The sequence below is a fragment of the Oncorhynchus keta genome, chromosome 30, assembly GCF_023373465.1.
Source record: "Oncorhynchus keta strain PuntledgeMale-10-30-2019 chromosome 30, Oket_V2, whole genome shotgun sequence".
NCBI lineage: Eukaryota > Metazoa > Chordata > Actinopteri > Salmoniformes > Salmonidae > Oncorhynchus > Oncorhynchus keta.
In genome coordinates this window covers 41,452,167-41,472,109 of record NC_068450.1, presented here as the reverse complement: position 1 = coordinate 41,472,109, position 19,943 = coordinate 41,452,167, and the positions used below count along the sequence as shown (strand labels likewise).

At 43.4% G+C, this 19,943-nt stretch overlaps 1 protein-coding gene across 13 annotated transcripts in view; it reads left to right on the top strand.

Annotated features, from left to right (window-relative positions):
* LOC118363609 (LIM and calponin homology domains-containing protein 1-like) overlaps positions 1 to 19,943 on the top strand; it is a 160,025-nt gene that overhangs the window by 100,862 nt on the left and 39,220 nt on the right. For all 13 annotated transcript variants that reach the window (XM_052488438.1, XM_052488443.1, XM_052488439.1 and 10 more), the window contains 2 exons: positions 5,433 to 5,543; positions 9,284 to 9,485. In XM_052488438.1, coding sequence (XP_052344398.1) covers positions 5,433 to 5,543; positions 9,284 to 9,485 — 313 coding nt within the window. The remainder of the gene's footprint in view (positions 1 to 5,432; positions 5,544 to 9,283; positions 9,486 to 19,943) is intronic.

The following is a 19,943-nucleotide window of genomic DNA, read 5'->3' as shown; positions in this document are numbered from 1 at the left end:
TCTAGACAAGAGGAATACCTATTCAAAAATGCTGTTCATTGACTGCAGCTCAGCATTTAACACCATGGTACCCTCCAAACTCGTCATTAAGCTCAAGACCCCGCCCTTTACAACTGGGTCCTGGATTTCCTGATGGGCCACCCCCAAGTGGTGAGGGTAGGTAACAACATCTCCACCCCGCTGATCCTCAAAACTGGGGGGTGCATTCTCAGCCCTCTCCTGTACTCCCTGTTCACCCATGACTGCGTGGCCATGCACGCCTCCAACTCAATCATCAAGTTTGCAAACGACACTACAGTGGTAGGCTTGATTACCAACAACGACGAGACGGCCTACAGGGAGGAGGTGAGGCCCTCAGAGTGTGGTGTCAGGAAAATAACCTCACACTCAACGTCAACAAAACAAAGGAGATGATCGTGGACTTCAGGAAACAGCAGAGGGAGCAGCCCCCTATCCACATCGATGGGACATTAGTGGAAAAGGTGTAAAGTTTTAAGTTCCTCGGCGTACACATCACGGACAAACTGAAATGATCCACCCACCTACAACGTGGTGAAGAAGGCGCAACAGCACCTCTTCAACCTCAAGATGCTGAAGAAAGTCACCGAAAGCACTCACAAACTTTTACAGATGCACAATTGAGAGCATCCTGTCAGGCTGTATCACCGCCTGGTACGGCAGCTGCTCCGCCCACAACCGTAAGGCTCTCCAGAGGATAGTGAGGTCTGCACAACGCATCCCCGGGGGCAAACTATCTGCCCTCCAGGACACCTACACCACCCAATGTCACAGGAAGGCCAAAAAGATAATCAAAAACAACAACCACCCGAGCCACTGCCTGTTCACCCCGCTATCATCCAGAAGGCGAAGTCAGTACAGGGGAATCAAAGCGGGGACAGAGAGACTGAAAAACAGCTTCTATCTCAAGGCCATCAGACTGTTAAACAGCCATCACTAACATTAAATGGCTGCTGACAACATACTGAATCAACTCTAGCCACTTTAATAATGGAAAAATTATGTAATAAATGTATAATATAATAATAATAATAATAATAATGTATCACTAGCCACTTTAAAGAAAGCACAGCCCCCACACAACTAGAGGGATATATTCAACCACCAACTTACTACCCTGAGTATAACCCACAAAGATCCACAAGACATAAACCTGAGTGGGGCACCAAACTCGGACAGGAAGATCACATTAGTGACTCGACACACTCAAGTGACGCACCCCTCCTCGGGACGGGATGGATGAGCACCAGTAAGTCAGTGACTCAGCCCCCGTAATAGGGTTAGAGGCAGAGAATCCCGGTGGAAAGAGGGGAGCCGGCCAGGCAGGGACAGCAAGGGTGTTTCGTCGCTCCAGTGCTTTTCAGTTCACCTTCAAACCCCTAAACCAGACTACATTTAATCATAGGACCTACTGAAGAGATGAGTCTTTAATAAAGACTTAAAGGTTTGAGACCGAGTCTGCTTCTCTCACATGGAAGCAGAGGGGCGGCAGCGTAGCCTAGTGGCTACGCTAGTGGTTAGAGCGTTGGACTAGTAACCGAAAGGTTGCAAGTTCAAATCCCCGAGCTGACAAGGTACAAATCTGTCGTTCTGCCCCTGAACAGGCAGTTAACCCACTGTTCCTAGGCCGTCATTGAAAATAAGAATTTGTTCTTAACTGACTTGCCTAGTAAAATAAAGGTAAAAAATAATAATAAAAAAAAGAAATAGGCAGACCATTCCATAAAAATTGAGCTCTATAGGAGAAAGCCCTGCCTCCAGCTATTTGCTTAGAATTTCTAGGGACAATAAGGAGGCCTGCGTCTTGTGACCGTAGCGTACGTGTAGGTATTTACAGCAGGACCAAATCGGAGCGATAGGTGGAGCAAGCCCATGTAATGCTTTGTAGGTTAGCAGTAAAACCTTTAAAATCTGCCCTAGCCTTAACAGGAAGGCACTGTAGAGAGGCTAGCACTGGATTAATATGATCACATTTTTAGGTTCTAGTCAAGATTCTAGCAGTCATGTTTAGCACTAACTGAAGTTTATTTAGTGCTCTATCCGGATGGCCGCAAAGTAGAGCTACAGTAGTCTAATCTAGAAGTGACAAAAGCATGGATTAACTTTTCTGCCACATTTCTGGACAGAAAGTTTCTGATTTTTGCAGTGTTACGAAGATGGAAAAAATATGTCCTTGAAATCGTCTTGATATGTTTGTCAAAAGAGAGATCAGGGTCCAGAGTGATGCAGAGGTCCGTCACAGTGTTATTTGAGACGACTGTACAACCATCAAGATTAATTGTCAGATCCAACAGAAGATCTCTTTGTTCCTTGGGACCTAGAATTAGCAAATCAAATAAAATTGTATTTGTCACATACACATGGTTAGTAGATGTTAATGCGAGTGTAGCGAAATGCTTGTGCTTCTAGTTCCGACCATGCAGTAACATCTAACAAGTAATCTAACAATTTCACAACAACTACCTTATACACACAAGTGTAAAGGAATGAATAAGAATATGTACATAAAAATACATGGATGAGCGATGGCCGAACAGCTTAGGCAAGATGCAGTAGATGGTATAGAGTACAGTATATACATATGAGATGAGTAATGTAGGGTATGTAAACATTATATAAAGTGGCATTGTTTACATTTGATAAATTTATTACATCCGATTATTAATTATTTTTAATTATCTGTTTTGTCCGAGTTTAAAAGTAAAACATGTGCCGCCATCCACTTCCTCATGTCTGAAACACAGGCTTTCAGGAAGGGCAATTTTAGGGCTTCACCATGTTTCACCAAAATGTACAGCTGTGTAGCATCCGCATAGCAGTGAAAGTTAACATTATGTTTTCGAATTACATCACCAAGAGGTAAAATATATAGTGAAAACAATAGTGGTCCCAAAACGGAACCTTGAGGATTTCATGACTCGAAGCTCAAAAGACAAAAACGCAGTAATATTTTTGGGGGTAAAATTAAATTTCATATCGTAAATGTTAGCAACACCTCCACATTTGCGGGATGCGCCAGGGATATGGTCACTAGTGTAACCAGGAGGAGAGGCCTCATTCAACACAGTAAATTCATCAGGCTTAAGTCATGTTTCAGTCATAATCACATCAAGATTATGATCAGTGATTAGTTCATTGACTATAACTGCCTTGGAAGTGATGGATCTAACATTAAGTTGCCCTATTTTGAGATGTGAGATATCACAATCTCTTTCAATAATGACAGGAATGGAGGAGGTCTTTATTCCAGTGAGATTGCTAAAGCGAACACCGCCATGTTTAGTTTTGCCCAACCTAGATCGTGGCACAGACACGGTCTCAATGGGGATAGCTGAGCTGACTACACTGACTGTGCTAGTGGCAGACTCCACTAAGCTGGCAGGCTGGTTAACAGCCTGCTGCATGGCCTGCACCCTATCTCAAGAGTGCTGAGTCCACACAATGGCTTTGTTAAATAGAGGGAGATGAGACAGCCTAGCTACATAGAGGGAGATGAGATAGATAGCGGATGAGGTTGGCACAGTAAATTAGTTTGTCAGGGCTATTCTAGCCCAAAAATGGACTAAAGGAGCCTAATGTTACCCTTTATAATCCAAGGAGTTTACATGTTCTGTTTAGAGGTGAATTGGCTCTGGCAGCCAAAAGAGCCAAATACTCCATCTAAACGTGAATTGATTCTCAATTCCGGTACAGTTTTAGAAATGTAAAGCCCTCTACTTTCATATCACCTCAAAATAATTTCACAAATACTAAATATACACTTACTGTGCACAGGTTCTAACACAGTTTGAGCAGACAGTATTTTCAGTGACAACACGTGTGGTTCTGTCTTCCGTTTATACACAGGTGTTTGGCAACGCCTCTTGTCTTCCTTCTGTTTTCCGTAAACAGGCATTGTAACATGGTGACCCTGTAAAGATGTGGCGTAATGTAACCTTTTGTTTTTTGAAAATAATTTATCTCCAATATGAAAGATACGTTCCTTATATTTCTAAAACCGTACTGAAAGCGATGTGTTTTAACGTTTAGAATGAGCGTCAGGACTCTTATCAAAACTTCCTCGGGCCAGAAGACACTATCGTCAATAGGCGCTAAAGGTAGTTAGCCTCTATGAATGGGTTAGGGCTATGCTAGAATAGTAAATCAACCTTACCCATGTGGCAATGGTAAAGAGAGAGAGAAATATAGCTGTGTGTTCACATTGTGTTCATATTGACCTGATCTGTGGCCAGGACAATGGCTAGGTATTGTCTTGCTTGTACAGAAACCATTAACTAGCCAATTCCAATGATAGTGAAAAGAGTGGACCAAAAAAACAGGAAGTGAACCCTGTTGGTGGCCATTTTGATAAAACTGTTGTTGGTACTCCTCACAAATTAAAGACAAGTGGAATTGAGGGTGATTTGGGTTGTATGCCATGACTTCACATCAAACAAACACTCAACGGAGAAAATGGTATAGAGATATGGTATATTTTTTATAGCTAATGGGTACAGTGTGCCTTTGAGCCATAGCTGGCATCTATCACAGTGTGTCATGTGGATTTCTCTGATTGTTCTCAGTTGGCTGCGAATGCTTGTGTTACTGTTGGATAGCATTAGCGTTGTGAAGTATACCTTACAGCTGTCAGGAAGGTATTTCGTGACCTACAGTATGCTAACTTTGCTCATATCAACATATGTTGATTTTGCGGTGGCATTTTGCCAGGTTTACTCAGGAAGTAAACAGTTGGTTTTGGTGTGCGACATTGTGCCCATAAAGCATATATTTAGCAACTCTGCTAATTAGCACATTAGCTAATGTATCATGTGCTAGCAGCCTTGCATCATAAATGTCACGATCATTTGTAGAGACGGACCAAGGCGCAGCGTGATTAAAGTTCCACATAATTTATTTTTATGTGAAACTATCAAACAAAAACAAGAAACAAACAACAAACCGTGACTACAGCGATGCACATGGACTACCTCGAAATACCAAATTCAATATCCCACAAAACACAGGTGGAAAAAGGCTACCTAAAATTGATCCCCAACTAGAGACAATGATTGCCAGATGCCTCTAATTGGGAACGATATCAAGCACACCAACATAGAAATATGAAAACTAGAACGCCACAGAAATAATAAACTAGAACACATCAGTCACGCCCTGACCTACTACACCATAGAGAAACAATGGCTCTCTATGGTCAGGGTGTGACAATAAATTACACACAACTTGTGCACAAGCTATGAAGTATGAGACGACTGGGAATTGGTTAGGCCAAAAGTGTTGCCAAAAGTTGGTCAACTGTGTGGTCGGGTCAATTGGACATGAACTGCCATTAAATTGAAAACTACAGAGTGTGACGTTAATGCATTGCCTTGTTAATACTGGCTCTAAATCCTCCTCCTGTTGTAATTCCTCCCCAGGTTCTGATTACCATATACTGGCTGGGCCGGGCTGCCAACAGCTGCATTTCCTACAACGGGCCAACACTTGACCTGAAGGAGTTCGAAGGCCTGCTGTCACAGATGCGAAAGGTACGTAAAGGCTATGAGATGTCATAAAGGTTGGGGGTCCAATTCCTCGAAAGGGCTGTGTATTTTAGGTACTTTTTGCAGTTGCTAAGTGACTGTACTATTAGGAATATTAGACAAGAAGGCACTGTCCAACCAAAGCATATGTTTTATTTTGCAGACATAAGGATGTTATTATGCAAGCTCTCCTCGGGGTGCATTCATTGTTTCACAACTTCCTTTATCTCCTCTTCTCTCTTCTCCTCCTCATGGAGTCGTCCCTAGACGAGAATGATCTCTGTCTGTCTGTCTGTCTGTCTGTCTGTCTGTCTGTCTGTCTGTCTGTCTGTCTGTCTGTCTGTCGGTGTGTCTGTCTGTCGGTGTGTGTGTCTGTCGGTGTGTGTGTCTGTCTGTCGGTGTGTGTGTCTGTCGGTGTGTGTGTCTGTCGGTGTGTGTGTCTGTCGGTGTGTGTGTCTGTCGGTGTGTCTGTCTGTCGGTGTGTCTGTCTGTCGGTGTGTCTGTCTGTCGGTGTGTCTGTCTGTCTGTCGGTGTGTCTGTCTGTGTGTCTGTGTGTCTGTGTGTGTGTCTGTGTGTCTGTGTGTCTGTGTGTCTGTGTGTCTGTCTGTCTGTCTGTCTGTGTGTCTGTCTGTCTGTCTGTCTGTCTGTCTGTCTGTCTGTCTGTGTGTCGGTGTGTCTGTGTGTCTGTCGGTGTGTCTGTCGGTGTGTCTGTCGGTGTGTCTGTCGGTGTGTCTGTCGGTGTGTGTGTCGGTGTGTCTGTCGGTGTGTGTGTCTGTCGGTGTGTCTGTCGGTGTGTCTGTCGGTGTGTGTGTCTGTCGGTGTGTCGGTGTGTCTGTCGGTGTGTCTGTCGGTGTGTGTGTCGGTGTGTCTGTCGGTGTGTGTGTCTGTCGGTGTGTCGGTGTGTCTGTCGGTGTGTCTGTCGGTGTGTGTGTCGGTGTGTCTGTCGGTGTGTGTGTCTGTCGGTGTGTCTGTCGGTGTGTGTGTCGGTGTGTCTGTCGGTGTGTGTGTCTGTCGGTGTGTCTGTCGGTGTGTGTGTGTCTGTCGGTGTGTGTGTCTGTCGGTGTGTCTGTCTGTCTGTCTGTCTGTCTGTCTGTCTGTCTGTCTGTCTGTCTGTCTGTCTGGTGTGTCTGTCTGTCTGTCTGTCTGTCTGGTGTGTCTGTCTGTCTGTCTGTCTGTCTGGTGTGTGTGTCTGTCTGTCTGTCTGTCTGGTGTGTGTGTCTGTCTGTCTGTCTGTCTGGTGTGTGTGTCTCTCTCTCAGGCCTTCCGCTGGTCTTCCAGAACCAGTGGTGTAGAGTGCTTAAGTAAAAATACTTTAATGTACTACTTAAGTTGTTTTTTGGGGGGGGGTATCTGTACTTTACTTTACTAATTATATTTTTTGACAACTTCTACTTCCCGATTCAGAGCATGATGTCACTGCTCTGCCATTTATTCCATCCCAGCAATTTGACATCCCCCCACTGCTATTCTCTTAAAATGAGAAATGACCAATAAGCCTAGAATGCTTTCCCAGATGTCCTGATAATCCACTACAACCGGGCCACGTCTCCACTTAACAAAAGATAACGGGCAGTGACTTAACGTGAGAGAGAAATTCAATATATTTATGAAATAATGTTGTACGTAATACAGGAGATGTAGTGATATGTGTTAGCTGTTGTAGTGGTGAGAGGCTCAAATGATGTTAAACTTAGTGTTGATGTAGACAAATAGTCATTTAACTTGACAAATAACATTCAGTCAATAGATCAGTTGAATATCCTGTCCGAAAATAAAGCATGATAGTTTGTTACCTGAAAAAGGGCCAAAGTGTCCTCTACAGGTTAGTGGGGCTCTCTGAAGGCTAGTCAGTTCAATGGCCACCAGACACATTCCTAAAGTAGGGCTCTAGGTGTGTTAGATGGAACAAAAGCCGACACGCTCTTTAGCTCCAGGACCACTGTTGTTGTCTGAGCTCACTCAGGTTTCAGCTTGGGGGTTCACAGGCTGATCTGACCAATAAGTAAGAACCCCCCCCAGAGTTGCCACTCAAAGCTAGCCATTGTACCCAAAATACCCACAACCCCTCCCCCCACACCCATCACAAGGTCAGACAAATAGAATCCGAGCATCCTCCTTCACTCAGGATCTGGCACAGAGGGAGAGGAAGAGAAAGGGGGAGTAAATTGGAGGGGAAAGGGGTTGAAGTGGAAGGAGGGAGGGGGGGAGGGAGGGAGGGGGAGGGAGGGAGGGAGGGAGGGAGGGGGAGGGAGGGAGGGAGGGAGGGAGGGAGGGAGGGAGGGAGGGAGGAGGGAGGGAGGGGAGGGAGGGAGAGACTCTGCATGTAGAATTCTGCTAAAATATTTTCTGTGTACCACGTAAAACTCCAAATAATGCATGCAGAGCAGAATTAGGCTGATAACCGCTGATTATCAAAATCCAGAAAAGAGACGTTAAATTCTACAACCATCTAAAAGGGAAGCGATTCCCAAACCTTTCATAACCACTCAATCACCTACAGAGAGATTAACCTAGAGAAGAGACCCCTAAGGAAGCTGGTCCTGGGGCTCTATTCACAAACACAAACAGAGAAAACTAAAAGATAAATACTTGACACATTGGAAAGAATTAACCAAAAAACAGAGCAAACTAGAATGCTATTTGGCCCTAAACGGAGAGTAAACAGTGGCAGAATACCTGACCACTGTGACTGACCCCAAATGAATGAAAGCTTTGACTATTCCCAGACTCAGTGAGCATATCCTTGCTGTGAAGAGAGGCGTCAGTTGGAAGACCTGGCTCTAAAGAGAATACAGGCTATGTGCACACTGCCCACAAAACAAGACGGAAACTGAGCTGCACTTCCTAACCTCCTTCCAAATGTATGACCATATTAGAGACACATATTTCCCTCAGATTACACAGACCCACAAAGAATTTGAAAATAAGTCCAATTTTGATAAACTCCCATATCTATTGGGTGAAATACCAGTGTGCCATCACAACAGCGAGATGTGTGACATGTTGCCACAAGAAAATGGCAACCAGTGAAGAACAAACACCACTGTAAATACATCCCATATTTATGTTTATTTATTTTCCCTTTTGTACTTTAACTACCTGCACATCATTATAACACTGTACATAGCCATAATATGACATTTTAAATGTCTTTATTCCTTTGAAACCTTTGTGAGCTTAATGTTTACAGTTCATTTTGTATTGTTTATTTCACTATTTCACTTGCTTGGGCAATGTAAACATATGTTTCCCATGCCAATAAAGCCCTTTGAATTGAATTGAATTGAATTGAGAGGGACTAAAAGAGGGAAAGAAACAGAAAGAGCGAGGGGAAGAGAGGGAGTCGGAGAGAGGGGTAAAGTAAGGCGATAGGTGGCTGCCAGGAGGGGGAATGGGAGGGGAGGAAGAGAAACAAGACCAGGAGGTTCCTCAGGCAGGCGGGAAGGAAAAGCTTTTTCTAAGAGCTGGAAACCAAGGAGGCCACAGACCAGGACACACTGCTGCAGCTTATAGATGCACAGAGAGAGACAGAGGTAGAACATCTATTCAAATCAGAGAGAGGGAGAGAAAGTGAATGTAATTGTCCAAATTGGAGGAATCATGGTGAGTGATGGATCCGGATTGGATGGGATATTGGGGTAATCTCAACATAAAAAAATGTACATTGACATGGTGGATGGTTTTTGTGTGTGTGTGTGTGTGTGTGTGTGTGTGTGTGTGTGTGTGTGTGTGTGTGTGTGTGTTAGGAGGCGGAGGAAACGGAGAGCCCCCAACGCAGCATACGGGACAGCGGCTACATTGACAGCTGGGACTCGGAGCGCAGCGACTCGCTCTCCCCGCCTCGCCACGGCCGAGAGGACTCCTTCGACAGCCTGGACTCGCTCGGGTCACGCTCCAGACAGACGCCCTCGCCGGACGTACTGGTCACCCGCGGCATCGGCAGTGATGGTAGGACGCTAGACGCCCGGACAGGTCACACCACACATGCTTTTACTGTCGCATACTTTCTGGTGCTACCTGGGTCATATTCACCAGAAACGAAACGGACAAAAATGGACCAAGACGGGGAGGGTCTACCTGAACTTAGTTTTTATTGTAAAAAAAAAAAGAATTCTATCTCTAAAGATTTTTGCTACGGTGTGCTACGGTGTGAACTAATGAATATGACCCTGTCTCGTTATAGGGGCTTGCCGCTTGCATAGCTGTAACTATTTTGTTCATGTATCAACATAGTGACTTACCTCATCCTCTACCAATGTTTTACTTTGTGCACTTTAATGTTGCATGGCAGCCATTTTGCACATACAGTATCATTGGGGAAGGTCACCACCAGCTGACGTGAAACTAGCTGTCCCTATCTGCACTTTTCAACCTCTCCCTGTCTCGTATCAATGAAATCATCTGGCAGGGTATCTTCCAGCTCAGCCCAGCTCTGCTATTGACATCTGTACAAAGGCGGTTGGGTGTTGCGGCTGACTGTTTAGAGTTGTTGCCATGGGTTACATCTCTTTGAAGGCCCTCTTGAAGAGACATGTGTTGAGGGAGAGAGAGAGAGAGAGTGAACATTGAAATCAGGCGGTGGAGAGAGGAGATGGCAGTCTTGACTGACAGGGTGCAACATATTTCAGGGGAGTCGTGTTTTACACGGCATCTCATCTGTTCCAGTCTTGAGTGGTGTTGCACAAGATGATGATACCTGGGACTGATACCTAATTAGTCACAGAGTGTTTCTGCCTGTCATACTGTATAGGGGCACACTTAATCTTGTGCCTATATTTTTATGCACAAGCATACACACACACACCATTAATGATTGATATAGTTCTATAGTCCTACAGCACACACGGGGCTAACTGGAGCTGGTGGTTAAATTCAGGGGCGCAACCAAACCTAGTGGAGGGTCATCTAAAGGCCATTTCCTGCATTTCTACCCAATTGAACATGACCCATGGTCTTGTAGCAAAAATGGCCACAGTAATCAAGCTAGGTAAGAGATCCTTAAAAAAATATATATTATTTGATTGTTAAGAGGCCAAACAAAGGTAATTCGACAATCAACAATGAACACGGTTACATGCACACAATAATACAATTATTGTGGACAGTCAGATGAATTAATAGTTTGTTTAAAACGTTTACATGCTTTGCATATAGAACGATTTCCCTGATAATCCTGTTTTGATAAATGCACAAAATCGGCAATTAAATAAGCATCCGACCACAGTGGACTGTAATTGTCTGCTCCCAACTCACACTCTCAAACACGTAGATCCTCTGAATGCAGCTGATTCTCCAGATCCCATTCACCTGAATTCTGATCACCTGTTCACACCTCTGTATGTCATGATCACACACTATTTAGTTCAGTTCTTTGCACCCCATCATTGTGAGGTATTGTTTGTTTTGTGACACTTCTATTCAGAGCCCTGTTTTTCCCGTATTAGTCCTCCTGTGTATCATAGTTTTTAGCCATTCTCACTAACGACGCCTTTTTGCCTATTCCCTGCCTGTACTTCTGCCTATCGGATTTCCTGTCACCAACCTCTTGCCTGATCTCCCGGACAACGTTACTAGCCTTTTCCCTGCCTGTACTGTTGCCTTTTTGGACCCCCTGTGTATGACTTTCTACCTGCCCCTGGACCCAGCTACCTGCCTCTTCCTGTGGTCCTTTATAAATAAACACCTGCTGCGCCCTGCACTTAAAACCAGTTCTCTGTCTCCCATCGTATTACAGTGACCTTGTTATTTTTTTAAGAAGGCTATTTGAGTCTGAGTTCTGATGATGTAGAACGTTTGTGTGATAACTGTTGATAAGATGCATATTTCATTTCCCCCCCGCCCCCGAACTCACTTCACTCGCGCATTAGAGGGAGGCTTTTGGCACACGCCCATATCAAATACCACCACGTTGGAACGCTGATGAAGCCGTTCACATGTCCTAATCATTTCAAAGATTTGCTCATAAAACCAGGTGTTTGTAATCTGCATATGCTAACTTTGATTTTGACTTTACGCCAATTAAGATAAGCAGAGTAAGGCGTTTACATGACTAATGCCCCACTCAGCCTTCTGCCATAATCAGTTTAATATCGATTTATGAATTATGTAAACGTGCTGACTGTGTTGTACCTTGAACCAAATAGTCTAACAAATGAAAACTCTTATAAAAGCAAAGTACAAACACTTGATATTTTGGGGTCTTTATGAAGACCTCTCTATCAAATATCATCTAACTTTATTAGAGAGACAAAATTTATATATATATATATATATATATATATATATATATATATATATATATGTGTGATTTTCTGGATTTTTTTCCCTCATTTTGTCTGTCATAGTTGAAGTGTACCTATGATGAAAATTACAGGCCTCTCTCATATTTTTAAGAGGGAGAACTTGCACAATTGGTGGCTGACTAAATACTTTTTTGCCCCACTGTATATATGTATATATAGTTATTCAAAGATATCTTCACTTTTTCAGTCTCTGTTTTGTCATTTACCAAGAAAGTAATCTATGGGGTCAGAAGAGACATCAATGGTTCAGATTTGTTTCAAAAGCCACTGACAATTTGAGTTAACTTAAGCCAACAATAACCAGAAGAACTAGGGGTGTGACACGGACAAGCTCACCATATTCAAAAGAAGCCAAATCAGCTCGAAGTAACTTCAAATCAAGTCTTTGATTTGGTCATGGAATAGCTCAAGTTAGTAGTGGCTTTTGAAACGAAACAAAACTGGATGACAGTCTCTCTTGCCCCCGTAGACTTCTATCAGGTTACATGGAAAACTGGAAGTCTAAGAACAGGAGTGCTCAGAACAGGAACTACACAGGTATTTATCTGAAGGAGGAGTTATTGGCTGATTCGTGTGATTTAGGCTGCATTTTGTAATGACATTTGTTCCGACACATTGGTCTGACAATCACCTTTTAATTAGGGCTTTGATTGATAACCACTTTTTAGGAATGGTGAGAGCTAGAGGCAGGGGGGCAGACCTTTACAATGCTGAAGTAGCCTACAGTAAATTCCTCTAAAAAAGCATTTTCTGTGTTGTATTACTGCCTTATTAACACATATTTGTTTTAAGATAGTGACAACATGGACCATTTTGTTCTCTATTTTAGGACACTTGGGGGTATCCGAAAAGCTTGTGTACAAATTAATTGATGAAACTTTTTAATCTGGCCTTAGAAATGCTGTGACAATAAAATATGGCAAATCGGGTCATGCCAAAGTTCTGTCTGAATGAGAATGCCAGAGTGATTTAAAATGCATCAGAGAGGTGTTGAAAGGTTCAGGAAAGCAGAAGGAAGATCATCTGGATCATTGTGAATTTCATCTTTCTTAGAACAGGAAGGTCCATTATTTTCCCCCCGAGTGCGTTTTTGTCACAGTCCCTTCTAACGAGTCCTGCGTGGCTTGTGGCCATTGTAGAGGGCAACAGAAAATATATATATGTTCCTGAGAGGATTACCTTTCAGGAATGGGGTCATTGTAGCTAATGGCCCAAACCGTTCAAACGCTAGAGCCAAATTCATAGGATGAAAACAAATTCAGCATGCCTCACCGGCTTTAGAAAAGCATTGGTTGCAAACAGCCTGACCTCCATCTCAAAGGCGGCCACGTGGTCCTAAAACACACCTGTAATTGCTATGCTGGCACCACAGGAGCAAACAACTTGCTGCTGAGGACCATCTTCTGTATAGCAGCTGCAACATATCTATCAATGCCATCCCAACAGAGGAACTCGCTCCATCAAACACAACAGAGAAAAAATATATGATATGAATGTTTTATGTGTTTTCCAGGCATGGATAGAGAAGCCAGAAACTCTTATGCCCAGTATTTTAAAGCCCTATGATTGATTGTCCTACCAGGGCATTTTAAAAACCTGATTGTTCAAGGGGGACTGAGCCAAGAGTGAGGCCTAACCGTAACCGCAGCATCCTGTCCAGAGTGACTCTAGCCTGTTTCGTCTTTTATTATACATATGTGCACACAAACACACACGCACACAGATTTTTTTTGAGCTGCCAGTCCATCTTTGACCTTTGCGGCTCAGTTAATGTTTCAAGTTGTTGTTGCCATGTGCACGAGTACAGTGAAACACCTTTTTCTTGCTTGCTTTTTTCCCCAACAATGCAGTACTCTGTATCAGTACTATAACAAATCAAATAAGAAGTAAACTGGAGCAGAAACATACAAGAAATCGAAATAAGAACAACACGAAGAAGTAAGTAAGCTATATGTAGGGTCAGATCCAGGATCAGTAGCTATATACAGGGTCAGGTACAGGGTCAGTTCCAGGGTCAGTAGCTATATACAGGGTCAGTTCCAGGGTCAGTAGCTATATACAGGGTCAGTTCCAGGGTCAGTAGCTATATACAGGGTCAGTTCCAGGGTCAGTAGCTATATATAGGGTCAGGTCCCTGGGTTAGTGCCAATACCATATTTACAGATAGATATGTATAGGGGGTAAAGTGATTAGGCATCAGGATATACAGTATGATAAACAGAGTAGCAGCAGCGTATATTGTGTGTGCGTGTGTGTAAAATGTGTGTAAACTGCATAGAGAAAAAAATGAAATTAGAAGGGTCAATGTAGATAGGATATGTGGCCATTTTGTTAAACTCTTTAGCAGTCTTATGGCTCGGGGATAGAAGCTGTTCAGGAGCCTGTTGGTGTCAGACTTGATGCTCCAGCAGAGAGAACAGTCTATGGCTTGGGTGTCTTTTGTGAGATTTACCGGCCTTCCTTACCCACCACCTGATATAGAGGTCTTCCATACCACCCTCTGTAGCGCCATTGAAAGCATCCTGTCGGGCTGTATCACCGCCTGGTAGGGCAACTGCACTGCCCACAACTGCAGGGCTCTCCAGAGGGTCTGCACAATGCATCACCAGGGGCAAACTACCTGCACTCCAGGAAGAGGGCAGGTAGTTTGCACCTGATGTCACAAAGGCCAAAAAGGTAATCAAGGACAACAACCACCCGAGCCACTGCCTGTTCACCCCGCTATCATCCAGAAGGTGCATCAAACCTGGGACCGAGAAACTGAAAAACAGCTTCTATCTCAAGGCCATTAGACTGTTAAATAGCCATCACTAGCACAGAGAGGCTGCTGCCTATATACACAGACTAGAAATCATTGGCCACTTTAATAAATGGAACACTAGTCACTTTAATAATGTCACTTTAATAATGTTTACATATCTTGCATTACTAATCTCACTTGTATATACTGTATTCTATACTATTCTACTGTATTTTAGTCTATGATGCTCTGACAATGTTCGTCCATATATTTATATATTCTTAATTCCTTTCCTTTACTTAGATGTGTGTGTATTGGGTATATATTATGACATTGTTACATATTACTTGTTAGATATTGCTGCACTGTCGGAACTAAAAGCGCAAGCATTTCGCTACACCCGCAATAACATCTGCTAAACACATGTACAGTGCCTTGCGAAAGTATTCGCCCCCCTTGAACTTTGCGACCTTTTGCCACATTTCAGGCTTCAAACATAAAGATATAAAACTGTATTTATATAAAACTGTGTTTTTTTGTGAAGAATCAACAACAAGTGGGACACAATCATGAAGTGGAACGACATTTATTGGATATTTCTAACTTTTTTTAACAAATCAAAAACTGAAAAATTGGGCGTGCAAAATTATTCAGCCCCTTTACTTTCAGTGCAGCAAACTCTCTCCAGAAGTTCAGTGAGGATCTCTGAATGATCCAATGTTGACCTAAATGACAATGATGATAAATACAATCCACCTGTGTGTAATCAAGTCTCCGTATAAATGCACCTGCACTGTGATAGTCTCAGAGGTCCGTTTAAAGCGCAGAGAGCATCATGAAGAACAAGGAACACACCAGACAGGTCCGAGATACTGTTGTGAAGAAGTTTAAAGCCGGATTTGGATACAAAAAGATTTCCCAAGCCTTAAACATCCCAAGGAGCACTGTGCAAGCGATAATATTGAAATGGAAGGAGTATCAGACCACTGCAAATCTACCAAGACCTGGCCGTCCCTCTAAACTTTCAGCTCATACAAGGAGAAGACTGATCAGAGATGCAGCCAAGAGGCCCATGATCACTCTGGATGAACTGCAGAGATCTAGGTGGGAGACTCTGTCCATAGGACAACAATCAGTCGTATATTGCACAAATCTGGCCTTTATGGAAGAGTGGCAAGAGGAAAGCCATTTCTTAAAGATATCCATAAAAAGTGTTGTTTAAAGTTTGCCACAAGCCACCTGGGGGACACACCAAACATGTGGAAGAAGGTGCTCTGGTCAGATGAAACCAAAATTGAACTTTTTGGCAACAATGCAAAACGTTATGTTTGGCGTAAAAGCAACACCCTGAACACACCATCCCCACTGTCAAACATGGTGGTGGCAGCATCATGGTTTGGGCCTGCTTTTCTTCAGCAGGGACAGGGAAGATGGTTAAAATTGATGGGAAGATGGATGGAGCCAAATACAGGACCATTCTGGAAGAAAACCTGATGGAGTCTGCAAAAGACCTGAGACTGGGACGGAGATTTGTCTTCCAACAAGACAATGATCCAAAACATAAAGCAAAATCTACAATGGAATGGTTCAAAAATAAACATATCCAGGTGTTAGAATGGCCAAGTCAAAGTCCAGACCTGAATCCAATCGAGAATCTGTGGAAAGAACTGAAAACTGCTGTTCACAAATGCTCTCCATCCAACCTCACTGAGCTCGAGCTGTTTTGCAAGGAGGAATGGGAAAAAATGTCAGTCTCTCGATGTGCAAAACTGATAGAGACATACCCCAAGCGACTTACAGCTGTAATCGCAGCAAAAGGTGGCGCTACAAAGTATTAACTTAACGGGGCTGAATAATTTTGCACGCCCAATTTTTCAGTTTTTGATTTGTTAAAAAGGTTTGAAATATCCAATGAATGTCGTTCCACGTCATGATTGTGTCCCACTTGTTGTTGATTCTTCACAAAAAAAATACAGTTTTATATCTTTATGTTTGAAGCCTGAAATGTGGCAAAAGGTCGCAAAGTTCAAGGGGGCCGAATACTTTCGCAAGGCACTGTATGTGACCAATAGGATTTGATTTGATTTTTAAGTCCTTAGTGATTTGAACACTGAGGAACTTAAAAGCTCTCGACCCGCTCCACTGTAGCCCCGTTGATGTGGATGGGGGCCTGTTTCCTGTAGTCCATGATCAGCTCCATGGTCTTACTGACATTGAGGGAGAGGTTGTTGTTCTGGCACCACACTGCCAGGTCACTGCGCTCCTCCCTGTTGGCTGTCTCATCATCGCCGGTGATCAGGCCCACCATCGTCGTGTTGTCAACAAACTTGATGACGGTGTTAGAGTCGCGCGTGGGCCACACAGTCGTGGGTGAACAGGGAGTGCAGGGTGGGACTAAGCCCACATCCCCTGTGGGGCCCACGTGTTGTGGGTCAGCATGGCATAGGTAATGTTGCCCACCCTCACCACCTGGGGTCGGCCCATTGGAAAGTCCAGGATCCAGTTGCAGAGGGAGGTGTTCAGTCCCAGGGTCCCATGGTTGGAGGAGACTATGGTGATGAACAGTGAGCTGTATCATCAATGAACAGCACTACGCTCTATTTCTCTCTTTTCTCACAATTCGTGACGCACTTATTGCTGGGCCAAACAACTATCTGTTTTTCACTGTATTATACTGTATTACACGGTGTGTGTGTTTAGGTGTGGGTGGTGCTAGTGCTCGTCCTTCCATTACCGGACAAGGTGTGGGTGGTGCTAGTGCTCGTCCTTCCATTACCGGACAAGGTGTGGATGGTGCTAGTGCTCGTCCTTCCATTACCGGACAAGGTGTGGGTGGTGCTAGTGCTCGTCCTTCCATTACCGGACAAGGTGTGGGTGGTGCTAGTGCTCGTCCTTCCATTACCGGACAAGGTGTGGGCGGTGCTAGTGCTCGTCCTTCCATTACCGGACAAGGTGTGGGTGGTGCTAGTGCTCGTCCTTCCATTACCGGACAATGGATGCAAGCGTCCATATTGCAATGCGTCCTCCGTGTTTGCAAATGTCGCGTGTTACATATGATGCCGTGAGAAAAGTCTAATATCGGAAACAACTGTAAAGAATATTTACTTGCTGCGTCGAAGACACAAACGGAGTCTGGATCATAGCTTGGCTGAATCAGATGTCCAATTATAATGTCATTCCAGCCATAGCAGCCTTTTCACTTTTACCCGAGGCTTGTAAAAGGTTACGACGTTCGTCAACAAATGTATGTTTGGGCTGACATTCTGTAAAAACGAATTGCAACAGATGGGACGAGGCCAAGCTTCCTGTCTAGGGCCAGGGTGTGTTATTGTTTGGAAGGAACTGGAAGTGTGGAGGAAAATGTTGTGTCTATGGGTGAAAGTGATTAGAGCTGGAGAGGTTGATTGTTTGGTTTGCTATTGGTTTGTAGGGAAAGTTGGGTGATTGATGTTTGGTTTGCTATTGTTGTTGCTAAAGGCTGAGTGGTTGATATTGAGTTTGTAGGGAAGCATTGAGAAGTCGATGTTTGGTTTGCTATTGGATTGTAATAAAACGTTAAGTAGTTGGTGTTTGTTTGCTATTGGTTTATAGGGAAACATTCATTGATTGATGCTGGGTTTTCTATGTAGGTTAACATTGAGTGGTTTTGGCTAAATTAATTTAGTGTGGCCAGCTGTACATTAAAATGTGTTTCACTATGCCATGGTGCCTCATGTCCAGAACATCTCCAGCCCTGGACTCATCTAACTCTGACTCTAGAACAGTTCCAAGAGGCCCACACACTAGATCAGGGAACAGCTGAGCAGACCAGAGATCTGCCAATGATACAAGGTTTGATTACACCAAGAAGAAAGGCTCCAAATGATCACTGTTTACACAAAATAGCTACACCAAACTAGTTTTTCATGGTCCAGGGCTTTCTTATGCTGCTACCGCCAATTCAGCTCTCACACTCACTCTGTAAGTTCACTTAGTCCATCCCAAAAATAATTAGAGGACACAAGGGATTTTTATTTAATCTCCAAAAGGAATTTGATATCGACAGCCCTCTTTTGTTCGAGTTATGTAGATCAGCACACATTGTGGATAAATATACATCTTTGTGCTACCGTACTCTAACCCTATTCTAGTCTTCCCTTCCCTATTATTTTCTTCCCTCTTCTCTTCCCTCTCTTTTCTGCTAAAGCCGCTCCATCCACAGTCAACAACTATGGAGCTGAGTACAGTGGGTTATGTGATGTCATTGAAATGTGTTTTATTTGTAATCACGTGGCATGATGTCATTGAAATGTGTTTTATTTGTAATCACGTGGCATGATGTCATTGAAATGTGTTTTATTTGTAATCGCGTGGCAAGGAACTTCACAGACACACAGCAGTGCTTTAACATGTGTGGAACCATGATATCATACACACAGAATGGAGGGAGAGGTTGGGGGGGGTTGCATGGGGAGGCTTTCATGGTTGAGGAGCAGCTCCCGGGGAACTGTGCGGGGGATCTTGGATGGTCGGTGGCCTGGCGGTTGGGAGCTTGGCCTGGAGGCCGATAGGTTGCTGGTTTCGGTCCCAGTTTTGGCTTGGTGGGAGATCAGTCGACGTGCCCTTGGGCGGGGTGCTTGACCCTGGTTGCTCCTGTAGGTCGCTCTGGATGGGAGTCTGCTAGATGACTGAATGTAATGTAAATGTTGAGCGTCTTCGCTACAGGTAGATTCTATGTTTTAATATTCAATAAAAACATTTTTTTTTTTGAAACACCTAGTTATTTTGTTGCTTTAACAAAGACATTTCTGAAGATATTTTTTTATATTTATCTGATTAGTGATGCATTTACATCTGTCCCTCTTATGCAAACAATTTACAATTTACCCCTTTAAAATAATTAAAATAATGACTTCGTTTGGGCCTCCTGAACAGCATGGTGGGAAAGGAAGTTAGTATGCTCTGTCTTTATGGTCAGTTTATAATTGTTTTATCTTTCACTGAGGTGGTCTAGCTCAACACGTCAACTCTGTTCCCTCAATTAATGTTAGCAAAGATTTGATTTGTTAGGTGTGGAAGATATGCATAATTCCTCATTTAATTTACACCATGTGGTCCAATACTCTTCACCACATGAGGAGAAATGGCTTATCTTCACCTCAAAACTGTTATCCAGCCTACATAATAACCCATCATGTCAAAGTGGAACTTAGTTTTTCAAGAAAAAATCTAATTAATAAAAATATGAAAAGCTGAAATGTCTTGAGTCAATTAGTATTTAACCCCTTTCTTATGGCAAGCCTAAATAAGTTCAGGAGTAAAAATGTTCTTAACAAGTCACATAATATGTTGCAATGGACTCACTCTGTGTGCAGTAATAGTATT